General features: G+C 44.7%; 1 protein-coding gene across 1 annotated transcript in view; it reads right to left on the bottom strand.

Annotated features, from left to right (window-relative positions):
* Positions 1–20067, bottom strand: part of si:ch211-266k8.4 (rab GTPase-activating protein 1) — a 45165-nt gene that overhangs the window by 3670 nt on the left and 21428 nt on the right. The window contains exons 11-14 of the mRNA XM_034589147.1: positions 14814–14918; positions 13177–13361; positions 11555–11673; positions 8566–8859 (exon numbers count right to left, since the gene is read on the bottom strand). Of these exons, the coding sequence (XP_034445038.1) occupies positions 8566–8859; positions 11555–11673; positions 13177–13361; positions 14814–14918 (703 nt within the window). The remainder of the gene's footprint in view (positions 1–8565; positions 8860–11554; positions 11674–13176; positions 13362–14813; positions 14919–20067) is intronic.

The following is a 20067-nucleotide window of genomic DNA, read 5'->3' on the forward strand; positions in this document are numbered from 1 at the left end:
AGACCGTTCTGTAATTTAAGTTTCTTTAATCAGAGTTGTTTTGAGTGATAAGCAGACGCGAGTAAATAGAGATTTATTATTCATTCTGCTGAGCTGACCGGCTGCACGCTGAATTAAAGACTTTACACCAGCAGCAAATCAGGATTCATCACTTTCAATTGAACACTGTATTTTACCTATACTCTGTAGAAAATTACACATTTCTTCTACGAGACACTCGTGGAAGAGTGCGACTCCTGCTTACAAGAAGCCTTTCATACAAACGGCATCTTGAAGATACTGTCTCCCGATTAGCGTCTGGGCTGGAACAACACTCGATAACAATCACAAACCAGGGACACGGTTCAGCTTCAGCTCGACCGAGGTTGGAGCCTCAGTTCCCGTCTGCTGTGCATCTGTCAAAAACATCCTCCAACCCGACACCTCCGAGGGAAAACAACGACGGTGAGATATGGTTCCCGTGTTTCAGGGGCCGCGGAGCTGCGGCAACAATGAGCTCTCTTGACATGTCGGTGCCTGACAGACGGAGTCATGTGACCCCGTGGCCCCACGTTTGTCACTGATTGCACAGCTCACTGTTCGGTCGTTAATACAGTTTCCAGGCAGAAGGAGCTGTCATGGAGCCACTGAAACATTTAGACTGGGTGTCAAGTAGGGACCATGTTACAGGGGGGGGTGGGAATCATGTAGACCCCCCACACACACACAATCTTGCACTTCTATCTTAGCGAGGACAGTCATTGGCAGAGCCCCTTATCTTAACCACCACAACTAAAACCCCTTACCCTAACCGAATTCTAACACGAAGCCTTAAAGGTCTCGAGCGTTGCAGGAGAAGCTGGAACGGAAATGACAACGTTGTGAGAGACGCTTAAATTCTATGAACAGCTTTAGAAAGTGTAGGGTCCATTTTGAATGTGGCCCCCCCCCCCAAGCCCCTAGAAATACACACAGGTTTCTTAATAAGACTTTGCATCGACCTCCCTTCATTGTGGACAGCCGAACCCCCCCCCCCACACACACACAGTCATGTTCAGTCTGTTGTGTGCCTGGTACAGTAATGGGAAAGTGTTTGCTAGGTAACATCAGTCAGGTGAGCTCAGGTTGCTTAGAGGCTGTGTGAGACTGCACACCCCCCCCCACACACACACACACACACACACACACACACACACAGTGTATAAGGGTAAATGGTTACAACCAAACATGCATACACATGTATAGAAATCCATCCATGCTGTGAGGGCAGCACACAGACACACACCTGAACGGGGGGGGGGGGGGGGGGGGCGCGAATCATTATCATGTCTCCGCAGCAGCCGACACACACCATAAATAATTCAGATTCAAATTACACTGTGAGGAGACGAGAGAGGCACAGGGACGACGTAATGTGCTGCACCAGGACGACCGTTTCTCCTGCAGTGACTCAGCTCCTCAAACCGTTCTGCTTCCACCGACTTCTCAGAGTAAAAAGATGGCTACAGTGGGCGAGGGCTGGAGCTTTGAGGAAGAAGAGGAGCGCTGTATTTGATGTAGCTTTCCGACGCCGGCCTGCGTTTTTTATTTGTGTCCATCTGACGACTCAGTGACGAGCGCCTTTCTCAAACCGAGACAATGGCCTCAGTCATTCAGCCCCGGCTCCCTCATCCTGGCCTCAGCAGGTGTTCACAGATCAGATACAATCTGAGATACGGGCTGTAGGAAGTCCTGGGTAGTTCCTAAAGACTTCCAGCGTGACAGCTCATTGAAAACAAGTGAAACGTAGATCACAGCAGCAGCAGCGCGCGTTGGTTCCCTTCACAGGATCTATATGATGGTAGTTCGTATTGAAATTGTATTAAGTTTCCTGTGATTGACTCACTTGGAAGCACGTTCTCACACTTCAGTCTTTTCCTACATGAACTCAAGACGTCTGAGGGGATAAACAAAGAGGGGGGGGGGGGGGGGGGGGGGGGGACTCCTAGAGTCACACCAATAATTTTTTATTGCTTTTTTTCCCCCACTCAAGAGTGAATACAAGATGTGGTCCACTCTGACTTCCTGTGATTTCACTTCGGTCATTATCTCTGATTTGTGCAAACCCCCATCGACTTCGCTTTATCAGATCCACAAGGAGTTCTGTGCTGATGCCGGATCAGGTACCTCAACCCTCGTTCTGCTGATCTTCTATTGCTATTTCTATTATTTGTCCAACAAGACGGGACCATATGGACCATTATCATTTGCTATTCAACAAGGGTTGCAATGCTGATTCTCCCTACCTAAGCTCACCTCCTCCTTGTTAGCAGAAGGGACCAAACTAAAAAGTCAAAGTATATGTCCAATTCATGCCATTTTAGGTACATTTTGTCAAGTGTTCACTTTACGTTCAAGTTTGGTTTTAGTTTGATGATATAAAAACAGGGTGAAATGTCATGATTGACAGCTGAGACTGACTCCTGATTGGTTGACCACATGCATCATTGGGATCTTCCATCCCTCGGGCTCCGGCTGTGAAGGAGTACAAGGCGGCCTCCTCATGCATTGCTAAGTGGACTTTATTTGTAATAATACTGCACATTAAACCTTGTATCAGCTTCTCTTGAGGACACCCCCCTGAGACAGTAGTAGGACATACTGATGATTCCAGCTCCCTGAGCGTCGGAGGACTTTTTATCGTCTGTTTATCTCGGCTTTGTTGACTTTTACACTTTTAGCCTTGAAGGCTTCTCCCCTGACTGTCGTTAACTTTGACCTTCTCCATTCACAGGAGCGACGAGCCTTCAACCCATTACTGTCATTTAGATAAGAAACAACTTATGAAACGTTTCTTAGGATACTTCCCCCCCCATGTTTCTATTGAAGATTGACAGTTCACCTTTGTTACACAGGAAGGAAAAGAATGAATCTACCCAACAGAACAATTTAAGCTCAATCTATTCAATCCATCACTTCCCTTCACTGCAGGCATGGGGGGGGAGCCCGTACCATTCAACTTTTAGAAAAACAGGGAGGTGTGTTCCATTCATGGTTCACTCTCTTTAGCATTAATACCCGTTTGCCTTTGTTCACCTCTCTAGATAAACAACAAGGCGTGGGCCCAAGCTGCCATTCACCGTGCTGTACCTCTGCCTCGAGGCCGACCTGCTCGGAGTCAGACTCCACTCTCTGAGCTCTGCGTGCACACGTACAGGTTTCACTACAATTACGTGATCGGAAGAATAAAGGCCTACCCAGTGGTCATGTTTGCCTCAAAGTTGAATCACGGTTTGAAGTATCAGAAATGGATTAAAACTTCCCCTGGAGGCTGTTTAATGATGACTGATTAGAAAAGCCCCAGTCAATCAAAAGACCTCGAATGAAAACTTGAACTAAAAGCTGCGGCTGATTTATGAGCGGAAACAAATCAAGTTCAGCCAAAGTTTAAATGGCTAATTCACCACTATTGTGTTTCTCCTGCAAAGCCCAGAGGCTTAGAGTTGACACTTTGGTAAAGTCGTAGAGTGCGAATGCTTCTGCAGGGCTGGAGCCCAACCTGCGATCAAACAAACACCCTGGTGTGGGATATCACAGGGAGCAGAGCCCGGCCCGTATGTGGGTTGGCTGATAACAGCTGACATGAGCCTTCTACAGACTTTATGTGCTTATACACATGTGCAAATATGACAATAAACTGAATAAACAATACAGAGAAAAATGGTTTCTGTTGGACTTTGAAAGACATTTTTAAGAACAACACACAGACACATTATAAACTACGCATGCTGCCGCCAACGAGATTTAAAGTTGTAAATATTACTAAGACCATAATGTATTAAAGACCTAGCACATAAAGATTTTATAACATAATAATAAAGAATTTATAGTTACTTGTAACTGACTTGATGGTTAAACTAGAACATATCAAGCCTCAATTTTGTACTTCTAACATCTATATCGGTCAGGCTCTAATTGTGAGTCTTGCATTTCTCACACTCGTGTGTGATCTGAAGAATGTTTTGGTTCACAAAAAGCCTGCTGCAGATGACAGACACACACACACACACACACACACACACAGACACACTCGCACAAAGCAACAGCCGGGCGTCGCTGGGAAATCTGGGGTGATGTCATGAATGATTAAGATGAGCGTGGGGTTGTGTGTCAGGAGGATGCCGCTCAACACAAAGTGAAGAGGACGCAGGCAAATCTGAAATACACAATCAGACCCTCGGTGCTAAATCGGGCAGAGACGATTCAGTCATGATCTATTAAACCAGTCACATTTCACAGCAGGTGAGCGTGACACCATCACTGCCGACTTGTTTCGTGTTTAACGACAGGTTGAGACCAGACATGAGCAGGTTGTTAACGATGTGTCGTCTGAGCTCTTCACGTTACGCAACCAGCGTTAAGAACAGAGTGTGAACTACATATTACAGTGTTAAGATCCAATTAAACTAATAGAGCAATAGAGACAAGTATACCCTGTTTCCACGAGCCATCATTCACATACAAACGTTTGTATGTATTACAACCTGAAGAAGGTGAAAAACAAACTTCATAATAAATCACTTTGAATTCATTCTACAACAACAGATGCGGCAAACCAATGGAAATGAGTGATGATCAGACTTGAGTCAAGACTGATGTGTGGGCAGCTGCATGACCACAGGAAGATCTACGACTTTTAAGCTGCTGCTTTCCGAACTGCACTGAACTCCTAACAGTTTTCTGGAGGGGCTGCGTGTGCACTTTGAAGGTGAAGACGTGTTTCAAGGTTTGGATCAGGTTGGATTTAGGTTAAAGTTAAGGGTTTTTATTAGTTAAGTGGTAGTTATGGTTGAGGTTAGATGAAGTCGCAAGGAAACAAATGCAGTAAATGTGCGTCCTCTGAAGTCATGCTGACAATACTGTGTGTGTGTGTGTCTGTGTGTTTGATCTGTCATCCATCCCGTATCCTCACTTACCTGTTACATAACACCACTACACCTGCATCTTAACAATGGCAGATGTAGTGTGTTTGTTTGTGTGTGTGATTTACAATTATTCATGCATACGATTATAACCTGGATTTATTTCGCATTGTGTTTCGTCACATGAATCATCACACACACACGAACAACGGGGTCACAACAACAACAACAACAACACACGACCTCATATCCAGTGTTGCTCATGTGAACATGTACTGACAGTTTGCACATGTATGTGAACATCATGCACACAAACACAATTCCCCCGGGGAGAGGAGACGAGAGCCGAGTACGGGACAGGAGAGCGGCTCCCACACTGTGGACATGCAGTCGATAACACCGGTGGATCAGATGACAAGCTGCAGCCAACACACACTCACACACGCACGCACACACTCACACGCACACACACGCACGCACGCACGCACACATGAATCACTTCTTTTTAACCCCGTACAGGTCTCACCGGCTGCACGAGTCACATATGTTCTGCTGCTGTAACGTGGGAAAAACTAAAGCTCTAATTGTGTCAGTGACTTTATCTCTTTCTACCGGAGCATCACGATCGACTTCTACTGCTGTTGTCACGCACGAGAAAAACCTAACAACCACTTAACCCTGCAGCTGACACACAAACAAAACACTCGCAGGTTGTGCAGCGTGGAACTTTGCATTGACCGTAAAACCTCATCTCTAACCGCAACCGACCAGGTCATGTGTCACCTTAATGTCAAACCATGAATGAACACGTGCAACAAGAGACACTGCATCTAAAAGTAAAACGCTCTTAATGACCGAGGGAAAGCAAACGTGTGTCCAAGTGTAAACAAGTGTGTGTGTGTGTGCGTCTCCAAGTCTCAGAATACTGGTTGAGCTTGTTACCTGGAACCGTGTCAGACATAATTAGCGCCGTGATTCTCATGTTTTCCTCGACGCTGATCCGTCGTGACTCACTCATCGAGACCCGAGGGGACAGACAGACCTGAGATCTGTGAGGAGGCCGAGGTGGAACGGGTTCATACCGTTAAAGATAAATTCAATTCCTGTCTAAAAGTTTTTTTTTAAAGTTGATAAAACTGGTTTTCAAAGCACAGTTAGGGGCAAACGACAGATATGGAATCTATTTTGATCCTCTGTGTTGCTCTGTTTGTCCTTCAGGGCCACTGTACACAGGGACGTAAACAACCTGATGTAATGTGTTGCATCATGTGCTGGTTTTGAACTTGACCTTGGTGACCTGTCATCCTCTCCCACTCAATCATTCATGTCTATAAAAACGTAGCAGGGTAAAGGTGGAGAGATGCAGGAACTCTTCATGTGTTTTAGTAAAGCAATTATTTTCTATTTCTTCTTTGTGTTGGTCACGTAAATCTAACAATTCCTCTTTACGCTTTAAAAACTGAGGTATTTGGTCCGGACCAAACAAAGTAGGTGTGAAGGACCTTAAACATCTCTGTCCCCTGATGTGACTCCTGCACGAGAGAAGTCCTGGAAAGAGGCAAAGTAATTTCAGGGGTTTTGTGCGTCAGGGCCTCCAGCAAACAGATACAGTCCATCACTGCGGGGGGGCAGGACAGCTGAGCTCATCTTCCTGCACGTCGGCAGAACTTCCTGCTTTCCCACACATAAGAAACAAGCCACTGACTCACTCACACATTACTCTATTAATACATATACGTATATATGTTCCGCAGAGGGCCGGTGAACATACACACACATCACAGAAAGTCGTTCTGACATTAGTGCAGTTGTGTTCACCTCCCAGGAGGATTTTGGGAGGGGACATATACAGAAGGTGTGTGACCTACCCAACAGGAAACCACAGGTTTATTCTAGTGCTGTGGTGAACCCACCCTGTCCTGCTGTAAAACGCTACGGAAACACAACGGGGGGGGGGGGGGTGTATCTCTTTCTGTCTCTCTGTCCCTCGCACACACACGCGTCTCATAAACCCATTAGAACGACCATAAAAACATCAGTGGGTTCCATTTACACACAGTGTTTACATTCAGGCGTTAACACAAGTCAATGACTCCGAGAATCACCTGAGAATCAGGTGCGGGGGGGGGGGGCGCGGCAGTTACAAGCTTTTGTTTGTATAGAATCAAAGGTTCAACGGAGTAAAAGTTATATAATGAGAAGTAGAATGAAGAATGTATTTGTTTTAAACTATTTGCACACATTCACACACTGAATTCATTGGGATTCCTACAGTTACAAAAAGAAAGTGACTACAACTATTAAATATTTTGTCTATTTCACTGGTTTTATCGACGTGATCAACAACGAACACAGATGTGAGTCCTGACATCACTCTGTTGAGCTCAGTCTCTGCAGCACTCGTCAGGTCAGTGTATTCAAAGAGCTTTCTTAGTTTCTCGAGAGTTTAGACAGTCTGAGAAGAGGGTGTAAACTGACGGTCGGATTAATGTTATCACGACAGTAAAAACAATCTACAGAGCTGCAGTGTCTCCGTGTTTTCTTTCGCTTTTGTCCACAGAGGCGCCAAAACCAACGAAACTGAAAACTTCCTTGCAGGACCTTTAATAAACGCTGAATGGAAACTAAACGTTCCTCTGGCAGCTCTGTGATCGATCGACCATGTTTGATGGGGTTAGAGTCACCGTCTGTAAAGTCAACACGCTTCCGACCTCAGATCCTCAAACCATAATAACAGACTCACATGTTGTGTTCGACAGTGTGAAACATGATCTGCTGTGTGATGTGGTTTGTTCTGTTTATTATACTGGACCACAGCTTTCCTCTTCAGTCGGTTAATGGGATTATTTGGCAAGTTTGATCTGGTTAATTACAGATAACGGTCCAGCAAACGTACGATTGATGTAGTTGGAGGTTTCGAATGGTTGTTCGTTTTGTAGTTAATTGAAACTGACACTACAAATCCCTTGATGTCTGTAGTCACACAGGCCAAACCGATTGACACGGCGTCCTGCCTTCACTGCTGTGTGTTGGTCTGAGTGCATTCGAGCATGCAGAACTATCCACGTCCCATCTTCTAACATGGAGGAGGTTTATAACCTATACTGCAGGCAGCCACCAGAGGAACATCAAAACACTCCGACTTCCCTTTTGGAAGCCATCATGTCGTTCATCTTCATCTTCAGGTACTTAATGTCTGAGCCATCACGCAGTGTAAAAGGTAAAACTAATTAGTAACTGGGATATGAGCAGAGAGAACATCTGTTTGACATGATTTAAAACACATGGGAGTAGTTTCAGGTTTAGTTTTCGTGTAGTGTTTTCATGTAGCCTCCCCTCGATCAGGGCAATGCACACATTAGTATGCAGCGCAGGCATTTGTGGTTCAGTGATGCATAAATCATCTCAAGTTATTTTTAAAAATATAATCTAGGATAAATTAGTTTCATCCCAGTGGGTGGAGATTCAAATGAAAACACCAAACTTTGCCCTTGGGCTGTGTGGGTACCGTCGAACAACCACCACTGTCGTTACTCTCGAGGAAACTTCTTCTCTTGTTGTTGTGGAATTTAAGAGTTCACATGAAGAAGAGTGAGAGACGTGGCTGAGTAGAGCCGGCCTCATGATGGCCGCCGGCCCTCTTGTTCTGACAGTTGTGTTGGATGAAACTCAGGCTGATACTCACCTAATGAAAGCCATCCTGGGTGTGTCTTGCTGCTTGGGTTCCTCTCGGCTCTGAGACGCTCCGGATGACGGAGGGTTTGAAGCCGGGATGGAGGACAACGGGGGGAGAGTCGAGGAGCGGAGCGATGGAGGAGGAAAAGAGGACGAGGGAGGCGGGGTCTGGTTTGACGGGTTCTTTCCACTTCGCAGGAGACGGAGGGACTTGACCCGGATGCTGTGGTTGCTGTGGTTACTGTGGTGACGGGCTGCCTTGCCCACGGGTTCTGTGGCAGCTCTCGTGAAGGTTTGTTCCGCTCTGGAAACAAAACACACAGATTTATAGTCAATCACAAGTAACTTTGCAAATGGTGTTTAAGTAATTCATTAACATCTTATTTAATATAGGCTTGTATCAATAAGTGCATCAGATTATAAATTGATATATAAAGTAGGTAACAGACAATTGAAATATTTGCAAAAGTTACTCCTGCATTTATCTCTATGTTTTCTACAAGTGACACTCTGGGGTCTTGATCTGGTAAAACAATGTCACTCCAGCACATGATGGTAAAAGAAGTGTGGAGATGGTGTCAAGTGGTTTACGAGAGGGTGGAGACGAGGACACGCACAGCTTCATGTTCCATCACATAAAAAAAGATGAACGCAATTACCTCCGTTGGTTTGTTTGTTAGCAGGAAACTAGTGGACAGGTGGAGACTAAAGAAGCTGGAGGAGCTGTTATAAGTCGGGGAGGAACCTGTTAAAGATCTAGATCAGGGGGCAGATAAAGGAACGTGCGTCTTTATGCTGATCCAACACTGTAAATCTCAACAGGGACTTTGTACTCGAGATAGAAGCCATCAACTGACAGACTATAAAAGTGAAGAGCATATGAACCTGCTGAGGCAGGAACGAGAGCGGGGGGGGGGGGGGGTTTCTGAGGGACAGATGCCACAAAGCGACGTAAAACATTCCTGCTATTGTTCGGACGTTCTCCTCCAGTCGCTCGCTCCGTGTTTTGTCTGCTGGTTTCTTCACAAATTCAACATGTCTGATGAATAATTGTGACAAGATTCCTCCCTGACAAAGGCAGGTACAGTACAGACACAGACATGTCACACGGTCATGGGATAACGTCAAGTGACTGTGGTATTCAGGTGGTGTGACCCCTCAGGCTCGGTGATGGCACCGACCCCTGAACTTTGACCCCTGCAGAGAGGGTCCCACTTAACCACGTCTGATACGATCTGCGTCCTCCACGTGATTCTTCTTTGATGTTTGCAGCTGTCGGCTCACAGACTCGGCTTCGAACCACAATGTAAATACGAGGCACGCAGAGGAACTTCATTTACAAGCTAGATAACATCGACAGATTATAGCAAATTACAAAAAATAAGCTTAGAGTAATCCTTTCTGTATTCTATAATCTATTTATTCATATTGATAAAAAATGTGGACATATTGCAGGTCCAGATTTGACTAAATGTAACTACACTTCCTGTGGCCCTCCAGAATACAAATGCCAAGTGTGAAGCAGAGAAGAGTAAAATAGTTCCTGAGATAAATGAGCCACATACAGACAGATTTCTGGAATTAGTTGAAAAGGCTGAAATATCAAACATAATCGAAAAGCTGAAACACACTCTGAAGTGTTTCTTCCTCTCCGTCCCTCCTTCGTGTTCCACCTCTCACTCAACTTGTCTGGACGATTCTCATGTTTGGGTTTTATTCTTGTACAGATGAAACAACGTTTCAGCACCTGACAAAAAGCTTTGTCCAGTTCCATCCTCCGCTAGTAATTTTCCACCCAATTACAATAATCCTCCCAGTGACCCCCGGTGACCCCTGATGACCCCCAGGCTGGTGAAAACAACCTAAACCACTTGACACAAAGACTTAAGAGGTGAGGAATGACAAGTATGCTCGAAACAGAGGGACGTACACGTGCACGCACACACACGGGGGGGGGGGGGGGGACGCACACACGGCTCTAACACGACAGTGACGGCCTTCTGTTACGAGCGGTGGGCTTGTCAGAGGGAAAAAAACAACATTACAATGAGAGGATTAGGAAACTATTGTGAAATTCAAAGCGCTACTGGAAAAGCAGCTGGTGTTACTGGAAAGAAACAATAACTTTCAGCTGGTGTATAAAATCACAGGGTTTTAAATAAGAGTCCCGTATGGAATCATCTGCACTTACAGACATGTACAGTAGGAACATGTGTGGACGGCAAACGAAGGTGAAACTGTTCAAACAGAAAGGAGCAAGACAACTGGAGAACAACTTGTCTTTCCAACCCTTTGGTCGTGTTTGCAATAGATTTAAATGACAATAAAGACATGTCATAATCTTTATAATATAAATATATATACAGATTTACTTGAAACCCTCTATAAGACCTGACTTCAGTCTGCGACGGGGATGGATACACTCTGCCTCCACTCCCCGGGTCACATTGCTCTGCAGGAGACACAGTTTCTTGGCACCGATGCAAAGTGAAAACTGGGTGAACACACCAACTTGGCAGAACAGTGAGGTGAGATTACGCCTCAGTTCAAACTCCTCCACTGGCAAAGCAAAAATGAGTCAACAGCCTTTTATTAGTGTGTTTAAAAGAAAACACATATACTCACTAATTTTGGTGTAAAAGAGGTCACGTTTTTTTCCCGCAACATATAATTACTGCAGGGCAAATGTTGAAGGAATCAACCGATGTGTTTTGTTTGTATTAGAAGCACTAAAGAAAAACTTGTGCTAAACAGGGAGGTTGGAGATTTGAATTTGATATGGTGCCAACACGAGGACTGAAAAATGACATTAAAAGATTGAAGAGTTACAGCAGAGCAACTGCTTTTTGTATATTTTTCTGTTACTGGTGGTAACCTGCTGCAGTTTTTCATTTCTTTACACCAGACGAACACACAGTGAGATGTAAAAAACAAACAGTGGTGAACGCAGAGTGAAGGCATGTCACGCTCTGTTTGTGAGGTTTAACCTCTGTCCTCACCCGTCACTTTTCCCACCACCGGCTGGATCTGTCACCGTGACGTCACCGCCGCCACCCCCCTGCACCGTCGGCGGCTGGTGGGCTCGGCCCTCCTGCTGGCCCCGCCTCCTGGATCTGATCTGAGGGTAGAGGAAAGAAGAGGGAGGGGTCAGACCCTTCCTCAAAACACCCTCTACACCCTCTCCTTAAACAAACTTAATAGACATGTAAGTGTTATAGGAAATACCTGAAATAACCATCTTTGAGAAAAAAATATTTGATGTGTATTTTGACTTTTTAATTTGGTCCTCGTCCCATCAACTTACATGGAGGAGGCGACTTTATGACCTAAACCACAGTCAGCCACCAGGGGTTGATCCAGATGAATTGGCTTCACTTTTGCGGAGCTGTCACGTCGTCCATCTTTATATATATTTTTAAATGGTAGAGAACTCAACTTTATGAAGAAGCTACTTCCTGTGAGTTTGGGTGTGTGACCACCAGGGGACCAAACATGCAGCTAAAAAGTTTACATCCCTTCAACTGTATATCTGCATGTAACTAAGCTGTGCTCCTGAACCTTTTGATCCAAGTGGCTGTGTTACTCTATGACCCAAATTGATTTGATTTATTCATTTCAATGACCATATATAACGTGCTAACACCTTGTTTAATCCTCCTCCCCCCTTGGACGTGCTGCAGCTGCTACTGTGCTGGCAGCAGCAACACAAACACCTCGGCTTAACCGTTCAGAAAACCCCTGTCACCAAATATTATGAAAACTCTCCAGTGTAATAAAGGAGATAAGCTCGGGCCGTGTCAAAAGTGCTTTATATCAGATGCTAGCTTAGCGAGCCCCGCTGCCCAGGCCGGTTTCAGCTGAAGGATTTGGCGTCTAAATGGAGCTGTTAAAACTCTGGTCGTCGGACACTTGGTTCTTTGTCCGGGGCTTTCACACACCCGGCTCCCAGCGGATTCCGATTTCTTTATTGGCTGAAGACAACCTCATACTGTTCGGGAGAGGGAGCGTTTGAGAGAGTCTCCAGATGGCAGGCAGTGCAGACCGATGATCCCTGGGATTGCAGTTCAGCCGAAAGGACACGGCGTAAACAATTCCTCACTGCATAACGTGCGTTGTTTGGTTATGAATCGGTGCGAAGGGCGTTTATTTCACTGCGACAACCACAAACACCAGCAGTAAGTGGGTTTCAGCTCAAGGGCAGAGACGGTTTCCAACTGCACCTGTTCTTTTGGGATCAGTGCTGCTAATGTGAGTGGAATTTATTATAATCAGAGGGGAGGGCTGATAAATCATTATTCTCTCATCCAGTCACCAAACAGCTGTGCCAAACACTGAGAAAAGTGGAAGCTACCACTTCTACAGTCTCCTTAAAGTCAGGGAGGCTGCACCATATCTCACACCCTCATAGATATCAGTTTCCTAAAATATGCCTGAATTTCTTACTTGACAATTTGGACAGAAATAGAAAAAATAAAGTCTAAATCAAAGAAAGAAGAAATCAAAATCAGAAATTAGGAGAAAATAAAACTCTGGTGCACAATAGAATAACTGATTTAAGAGAATGTGATACAGTTAAGACAGGAATGAAATCTCATGCTGTACAAACAAGTAAAAGATTTACCTGAGCTTTGGTCAGAGAAGCTGAGGTCCGGCTCCTGAAAACCCGTCCGGGCGCAGGACTACGCTGTCTGGTCTTGACCTGCGAGCTCTTCTCCTCAGTCCGCTGTCGGCCCATCGGGTCGATCAGGTACCGCTGGGCCAGACGCATCACACGGCTCAGGACGCTCTTCGCTCTGGTAACTGAGTCTACAGAGACAAAAACAATGATTCAACATCGATATTATGTGTTTCAAAGCCCTGTAATTTAGAGAATGCAATTTTCTTGGTATAAAAATGCAAACACTCCAACTTATTATCATCAAATCCTCGATTTATGGACATCCAGCGCCTGAGCACCACTCAATTACAAACTCCAGTGGACAATCCTGTGATGACACCGCTGAGCGCGTTGGAGTAATAAAACAAGTTATCATTCCATTACAGGCAAACCCCGACTGAAACGCTCGTTGTGGTTGTGTACGTGTGTTTCGGTGCATGAATGTGTCCTTGTTATGCACAAATGAATGTTATCAGTGGCTCACCATGTTTACACAGGGGGCCGAATCTGCCTGCTTAGGCAAGCTGTGAACACAAAGACCCACTTACACAATGTACTGTCTGTGTTTGTGTGCAAGCACGCTCACGCATATACAGACACAGAAATGTACAACACAATGTGTATAACACAAGGAGTGCACAAGATTTTAAACAGTGATTTACACCGTGTGTTGGAGTGAGAAGCGTCAACATCCTGATAACAGGAAGGGAAACGTAACTTCAGCAGTGCTTCGGTAACGTGACATTTTCTGCAACTGACGGTGACATTATAGAATCACCCACATATTCTACCAGGAAAACTTTTCTGACTTACAAGAAACGTGGACAGCTTAGTGCATTTGTCAAAAATACCACCAGCACATATTGTAATACATTAATCTTTTGTTGGACGACTGAAAACTCAGGATATAACAACAACAATTTAGGCTGCTGAAGAGATTAAGATTCTTCAGCCATGCAAGCAGCTCTGTAAAGATTTACTTAAGCACAGTCAGAGCATGGATTACCACAACCATTAATGTGTGTACAAAGTTTTATGGTGAAGAATAACTTCTGGGTAAGATTTATTATACTCATAAAGCATAAATGGAAATCCATCTACTAGTTATCTTTCTGGACAATAATAAGGCTAAAAACACATTATGACATTGACGTTGTATTTTCTATTTTGAAGAGAACAAAGTGTACAAAAACATGTGCAGCACCAGAACGTCACCTGTGGTTAAATCCAAATGATCTGCGGAAGAAGTTACTTCACTTTTTGAAAAGAGCAGAGCAACACTGAAAAACTAAATCATATGTCTCCTTTAAGTGTTTGGCTAAGATATGATAAAGGAACTGTATAGAAACCTCATTACAGTTTAAGTTTAGCGTGAGACAGGCTTCTGCACGTACGCGGCTCTGCCCCACGTTGAACCTGCTGAATTAGTGATTTAGTAGCACTGACGGCTTCCTTCCTGTATTAGAGGCCATTCACGAGTCAGCCTGAGATACATGGACGTGAGAGGTCTAGACCTGTTGTGTAGACTAATGATGTAATCGCACACACGTGAAAAATAGAACGAGACACTTGTTACACACACACAGAGACACGCCCTTTACCTTTCTCTGTGGGTTTTCCTCCTCCTGGCAATACTGGTGCATTTTCTTCATCCTTATCTTCTATGGTTTGGTTCGACACTGAGGCCGTCGGCTTCTCACACATGTCTGGAGAAACAAACACACAAAAAGAAACAACACTTATTAGAAAATATCGTTTACTGGCTTCATGACTTTTGCTGATGCATAACTGTAACTCCTCGTGTCTCAGTGGAATAATATGAAGCGATATGAGGAATAAGCATCATGTCAGGTACAGTATGTCATATGAACATGTTGCCAGTGGCTGCAGGGATGTAGAGAAATACTAATAACAGAAGGTAATGACTATAGTTTTAATTTAAAACAACAACAAAACTCCTTAAAAAGGGTGGAGCCTGACTTTAGAGCTCGAGGTCACTGCATGACCACCTACTCCTACGACCTGCTCCCATTGGACGGTACCAGCTCCAATGCACACCACGCTTTACCGTCTGATTCAACGCTAAATGGGATCATTATTAACTTAATGAACATCGTGCTGTATTGAAGAAGACTTGAAACTAGAGACTGAGACCTTTAACTCCTTAGGAAAATGTTATAAAACCAGTCGCTTCCACCTTTGCTTCCCTTTCCAGACCCACAGCTAAAATTCGTTAGCTTAGCACAAACATTGGACACAGGTGGTAATAGCTCAACTAGCTTTGTTCAAAGTTAACAAAAATCCACTTAAAAAACAGATCGAACTTGACCAACAATTCGTCTAACCCGTTGTTACACACACTAATGACTCTAAACAAAAAAGAAATGTGTTTTCACAGGTTAACGTCCTATCAATTATTGTTTTGGGCCATTTGTGCTTCCTCAAGTTTAACGTTAAGTTAGAGGACAGAACAATAGTAGCATCACGTATGTTTCTAAATCCTCTAGTCCATTTGTTTCTGATCTACACGTCGAGTTGTGCAGTTTTCCCCGTGGCAGAGTGCGGCTGTGTGGGTCTGGTCATGTCAGAGGGCAGGGGGTGATGTTGACTTGTAATTTTTTTTTCCCGAGTCTATCAGCATTTAACATGGGCTCTAAGGATAAGGCTGCCACCGCCAAACAGGAAGAGGCAGTGATAAAGTGCGAGGTCTTTGTAGGTCCTGAGTGGGGTTATCTTTGATGTTAAAACAACTCCATCTCCCTAGACACACCCTCCCCCCCCCCCCCCTCATATGGCCCATGGCTTCTTTCCTCCCTCCGATCTGTCTCAATCACTGTCAGACATCGGTTAAGGAGAGGTTCCCTTCCACAGCCACATGCCAACATCAAAACACCGGCGTGTCGCAGCTCGCCTCCTGCTAGCCACCCAGCGACTGACGGGATAGAAACATATGGCATTAGCGCATTCACTCAACTCAACTACAAGTTCAGGAGGGAAGTTAAAGTAGGTTATGTCCAAAGTTCAGGAAATCCATTTTGCAGACTGGTGAAAGCCACAGAATTCAACTTCTGTCACTTTCATATCATAGATTAGTTTGTTAGTTTGTTAACTAATGGCCATAGTAAAGTATTGTGATACCTACATTAGAGTACACGTTGTTAAAAAAGTATTAGAAAGTTACACAAACTGAGAATCTGTTTCCACGGAGACAATATGGTGGAATATGTAGCCGCGCAAACGGACCGGAGCCTCGACACTGCTGAGCTCACCTGTTCAGTTTCTGTGTGACTCACAGTTGTAATGAGAAGGTCTGAATGTTTGTGATTTATTGCTGCAACGAGGCCTCGTGCAGGTTCAGTGCTGCTGCCCCGTCTGGAGCTGCCAACCAGCAGTCAGATTCTATTCTTACACACTCCCAGTGCTTTTAAAAACAATGATCTGGGAACACCTAATGGCACAATATGAATAACAAGTCAGGCTTCTGATATCCGATTGTCGCCATTTGTTTGTTTGTCAGCAGGATTACTCAAAAACTCCCAGATGGATTTCCACACAACTTCGAGGGACGGGACACGGGCCAGTGAAATAAATGGTTTTAGCGGATTTAAATGTGGTTTCATAAGGGGGACTACCGGTTCCTGGAAGTGCTACGGAGTGCCATTCTAGTTATGTATGAATAAATAAATGTACAAATCCAGTGTAATCCAACTAGCAAGGCAAATGGGGTAGAAAGGGGTTCTAGTCTCAGTCCTATCAAATATCTAAAGTAAGAAGAGAACAGCAGCAGCAAATTCTGTGTCACTAACAAGTTTGAAGGACAGTTTGTCTTTTTAACCACCGAGGTCGATTAGATAAAGAGGAGATGAGGAAACTCTCAGGTAGGAGACAGGAATAAGAAGCTACTACAGGTTGTGCATCATTTTCCCTGGAGGAAAAACACTGGATCCACTACTTCACATTTAACTTGCTTTTCAATAATCTCCTTTTCTTTGAGAACTTGAATAAAACAAGTTATTTTAAAACGCACTGTGTGCTTGTCCGGACTTGAGATTAGGTTTTATGACAAATTAGTCCAGAAAACCAGGTTATTCCAAAGGGTTCATGTACTTTTTCTTCTCTTAATCTATTTAATAACTTTTACAAAGACTAATACATTTCTGTCCTTTGGCTCAATGAAGCAGAGTTACTCGTTCTCCTCGGCCCAGTGGCTTCTCTTCAGTGTGGCGGAACAACCTGTGCTACAACAAGCTGCTGTTTGTTTGGCGTCGCCGGGTAAAGGCCACGCTGCTTATGTTACAACGGAGCAATTAAACCTGGATCAAAGATAAATTCATTTGCAGCTATTTCTTTGATTCCGAGCCAATTTCAGTTGAATCAAAATGAGTTTCAGATGACACAACATAACAAGTTATATTAGGTCGTTAGATGTGTTTGTGTCTTTATTGAAAAGCCAATAAATATCACAGTGAATCTCGGCCGTATCCCGATGTCTGCTGTGAACTCCTCTCCAGGTCATTCCACGGCTTTGCTCTCAGGTTAAGGTTCGTGTTCTGACTGGGCCCCGACAAAAGGGGGCTTTTCCTTGTGTGAAGTCGTTCTGTAAAAGATCTACTGGGATGTTTAAGGTCATTGTGCCGCTGCATCAAGCAGTTTTTATAGACAGCCGCTCTGACATTATCTTGTAAGAGATACGCTCAGAAACGTGGGAATTTATTTCCCCCTGCGGCGCTGGCGAGCTGCTCAGACCCGGAGGCGGCAGAGCAGCTCCACCTCTGGGCTGATGTTTTCACGTCGGCATGCGTCCGTCTTTTTATACCAGAGGAAGTTCTGTATGTTCATCCTAAATGATTCGACAATCACAAATCAATTAGATTGGAATCCTACGGTTTCAAACTGTGACTGTTTGGATGTGGACGATGATTTGTGTGTTTGTAATTAAAGTAGGTGTGTTGTTGATTACAATGGGTCGTGTCAGCGCCTAACTGTAACTTCGATAAGGATCTGACCAAATTCCAGTTCTGATGATGTGTCTGGGATCATAAACCGAGTGACATTTCACAGGCGTTCCGCTGACAGCCGTCACACACTCCAATGATTCTCCCAGTTTAAACAGCTGATGCCAAAACAGAGGTTTAGACTAATGCCATAATGACACTTGCCAAATAACACACACATGTGGTGTGGATACACTCCCTGTTCTCTTACAATACACTAATGACTTTGAGGATGAGACTTAAATCCTACAATACATAAGAGTAATAAGAGTAATAAGAGCTTAAGCTTTAAACAGATGTAGTGGAAGGTTTACTCTAAATGGTCCAGTAGGATTTTAATGATTCACTGACTATAGGGAACGAAACTAGGAGCGGTTACACACCTACGTTGTTTGGTCCGGACCTTCAGACTTTTCAGTTCAGTCCCAAACAAAGATATGAACTGGTTCATTCATTTTTTCCATTCAAACGGAAAGACTGCTCACAGGCCAAGGTCAGACACACGCCCATCTACCGACCAATCAGAGTCGAGTACAGGTAGACGCAGCCCACGTAGGTGATGACGACAGGACGCACGCATGTCAGACAAAACTCTTTAGTCCCTAAATTACAACGTGAAACCAGAACTAACCAGATCAAATGTAAACAGTGGAACAGACGCTCGGTTCAGACTTTTTGAAAACTGCCCTTGGTTCGATAACAAAGATCTGACCTGACGACAGCTCATCAATAAACTGTGATCAACTGCAAACAGGCCCCAGCACAAGGTCCAACACGTGCTCCCTAAGTACTGGTTCCCTCCATGACACACCGAGCGCAGTGCAGATCCGTGCACAGGGGATCAGGGTCTGTAATTTAAGGTTTAACTGTTGACCTCAAGTTCTGCTGACATCCAGCATCCAGACACACAAACACAGGAAAACAAATGACATCACACAAACTGATGAGGCAAAAAAAAAAGAAAAGGCATCAAATCAAAACATACGGTAAAACCCCCGACTCACAACACAAACGGCAGAGAATGTGGGTGAGCTCAGCTCCGGGGTTTCTCTGTGACTCAGGGATATAATGAGAGGGTATGAATGACAGTGTGCATTTTACTGCCCACTCTCTCTCCCTCTCTTCCCCCCCCCCCCCCGTCTCTCCCTCTCTCCCCCTCCCTCCCTGTGTCGAGCAGTTTCAGATGACACAGTGCTCTGCTGATTCCTCACTGTCCAGGAATTAATGCTGATGACACGCAGCCTTTTGAAGGTTGTGTTTAGGTGTATGTGAGGCGTCTGCCGTCCTCTGGGAGTTGGGGAGGGGGGGGCAGCACACCTGTAGCAGGGATTGAATGGGCTCTAATGTCGGGCTCAGCAGCTCCTGTAGCCCGGGAGCTCACTGACGCTGCTCACTGACGCTGCTCTCAAGTGCTGATTGTTTACAGACGGGGGGGCGGGGGGGGGAATTAAGACAGAAAATCTAAGTAATAGAAACGGAAACTCTCTTGAGGGAGGGAATACAGAAGCAGAGGATAAATATGGAGACAAATTGAAAGATTCGACTTCTGTATAAACCGGACACCCAACAGAGAAAGTACGACACGGGATGCACTTACAAGAAATGTGTTTGTAACTTAAACTGAAAGCGAGACACTCTCTACACCCCCCAGAGGAACTGCTGGACAGTTTCTGAAGAATGGAAATGAAATCCGAGCTGAACACAAAAGACGAGCCAGAAGAAGTGTACGGGAGCAAGGAGAGAAGATGTTCGGCTGCAGTTCTTGAAATTGGAAAACCCTGCGTAACATAACGACCTGAGGGCAAACCGCAGTTTGGGCTGATGTCGCTATTAAGCATTTTTTTTTTTTTTTTTCATGTGC

This window comes from Hippoglossus hippoglossus, chromosome 6 (assembly GCF_009819705.1).
Source record: "Hippoglossus hippoglossus isolate fHipHip1 chromosome 6, fHipHip1.pri, whole genome shotgun sequence".
Lineage (NCBI taxonomy): Eukaryota > Metazoa > Chordata > Actinopteri > Pleuronectiformes > Pleuronectidae > Hippoglossus > Hippoglossus hippoglossus.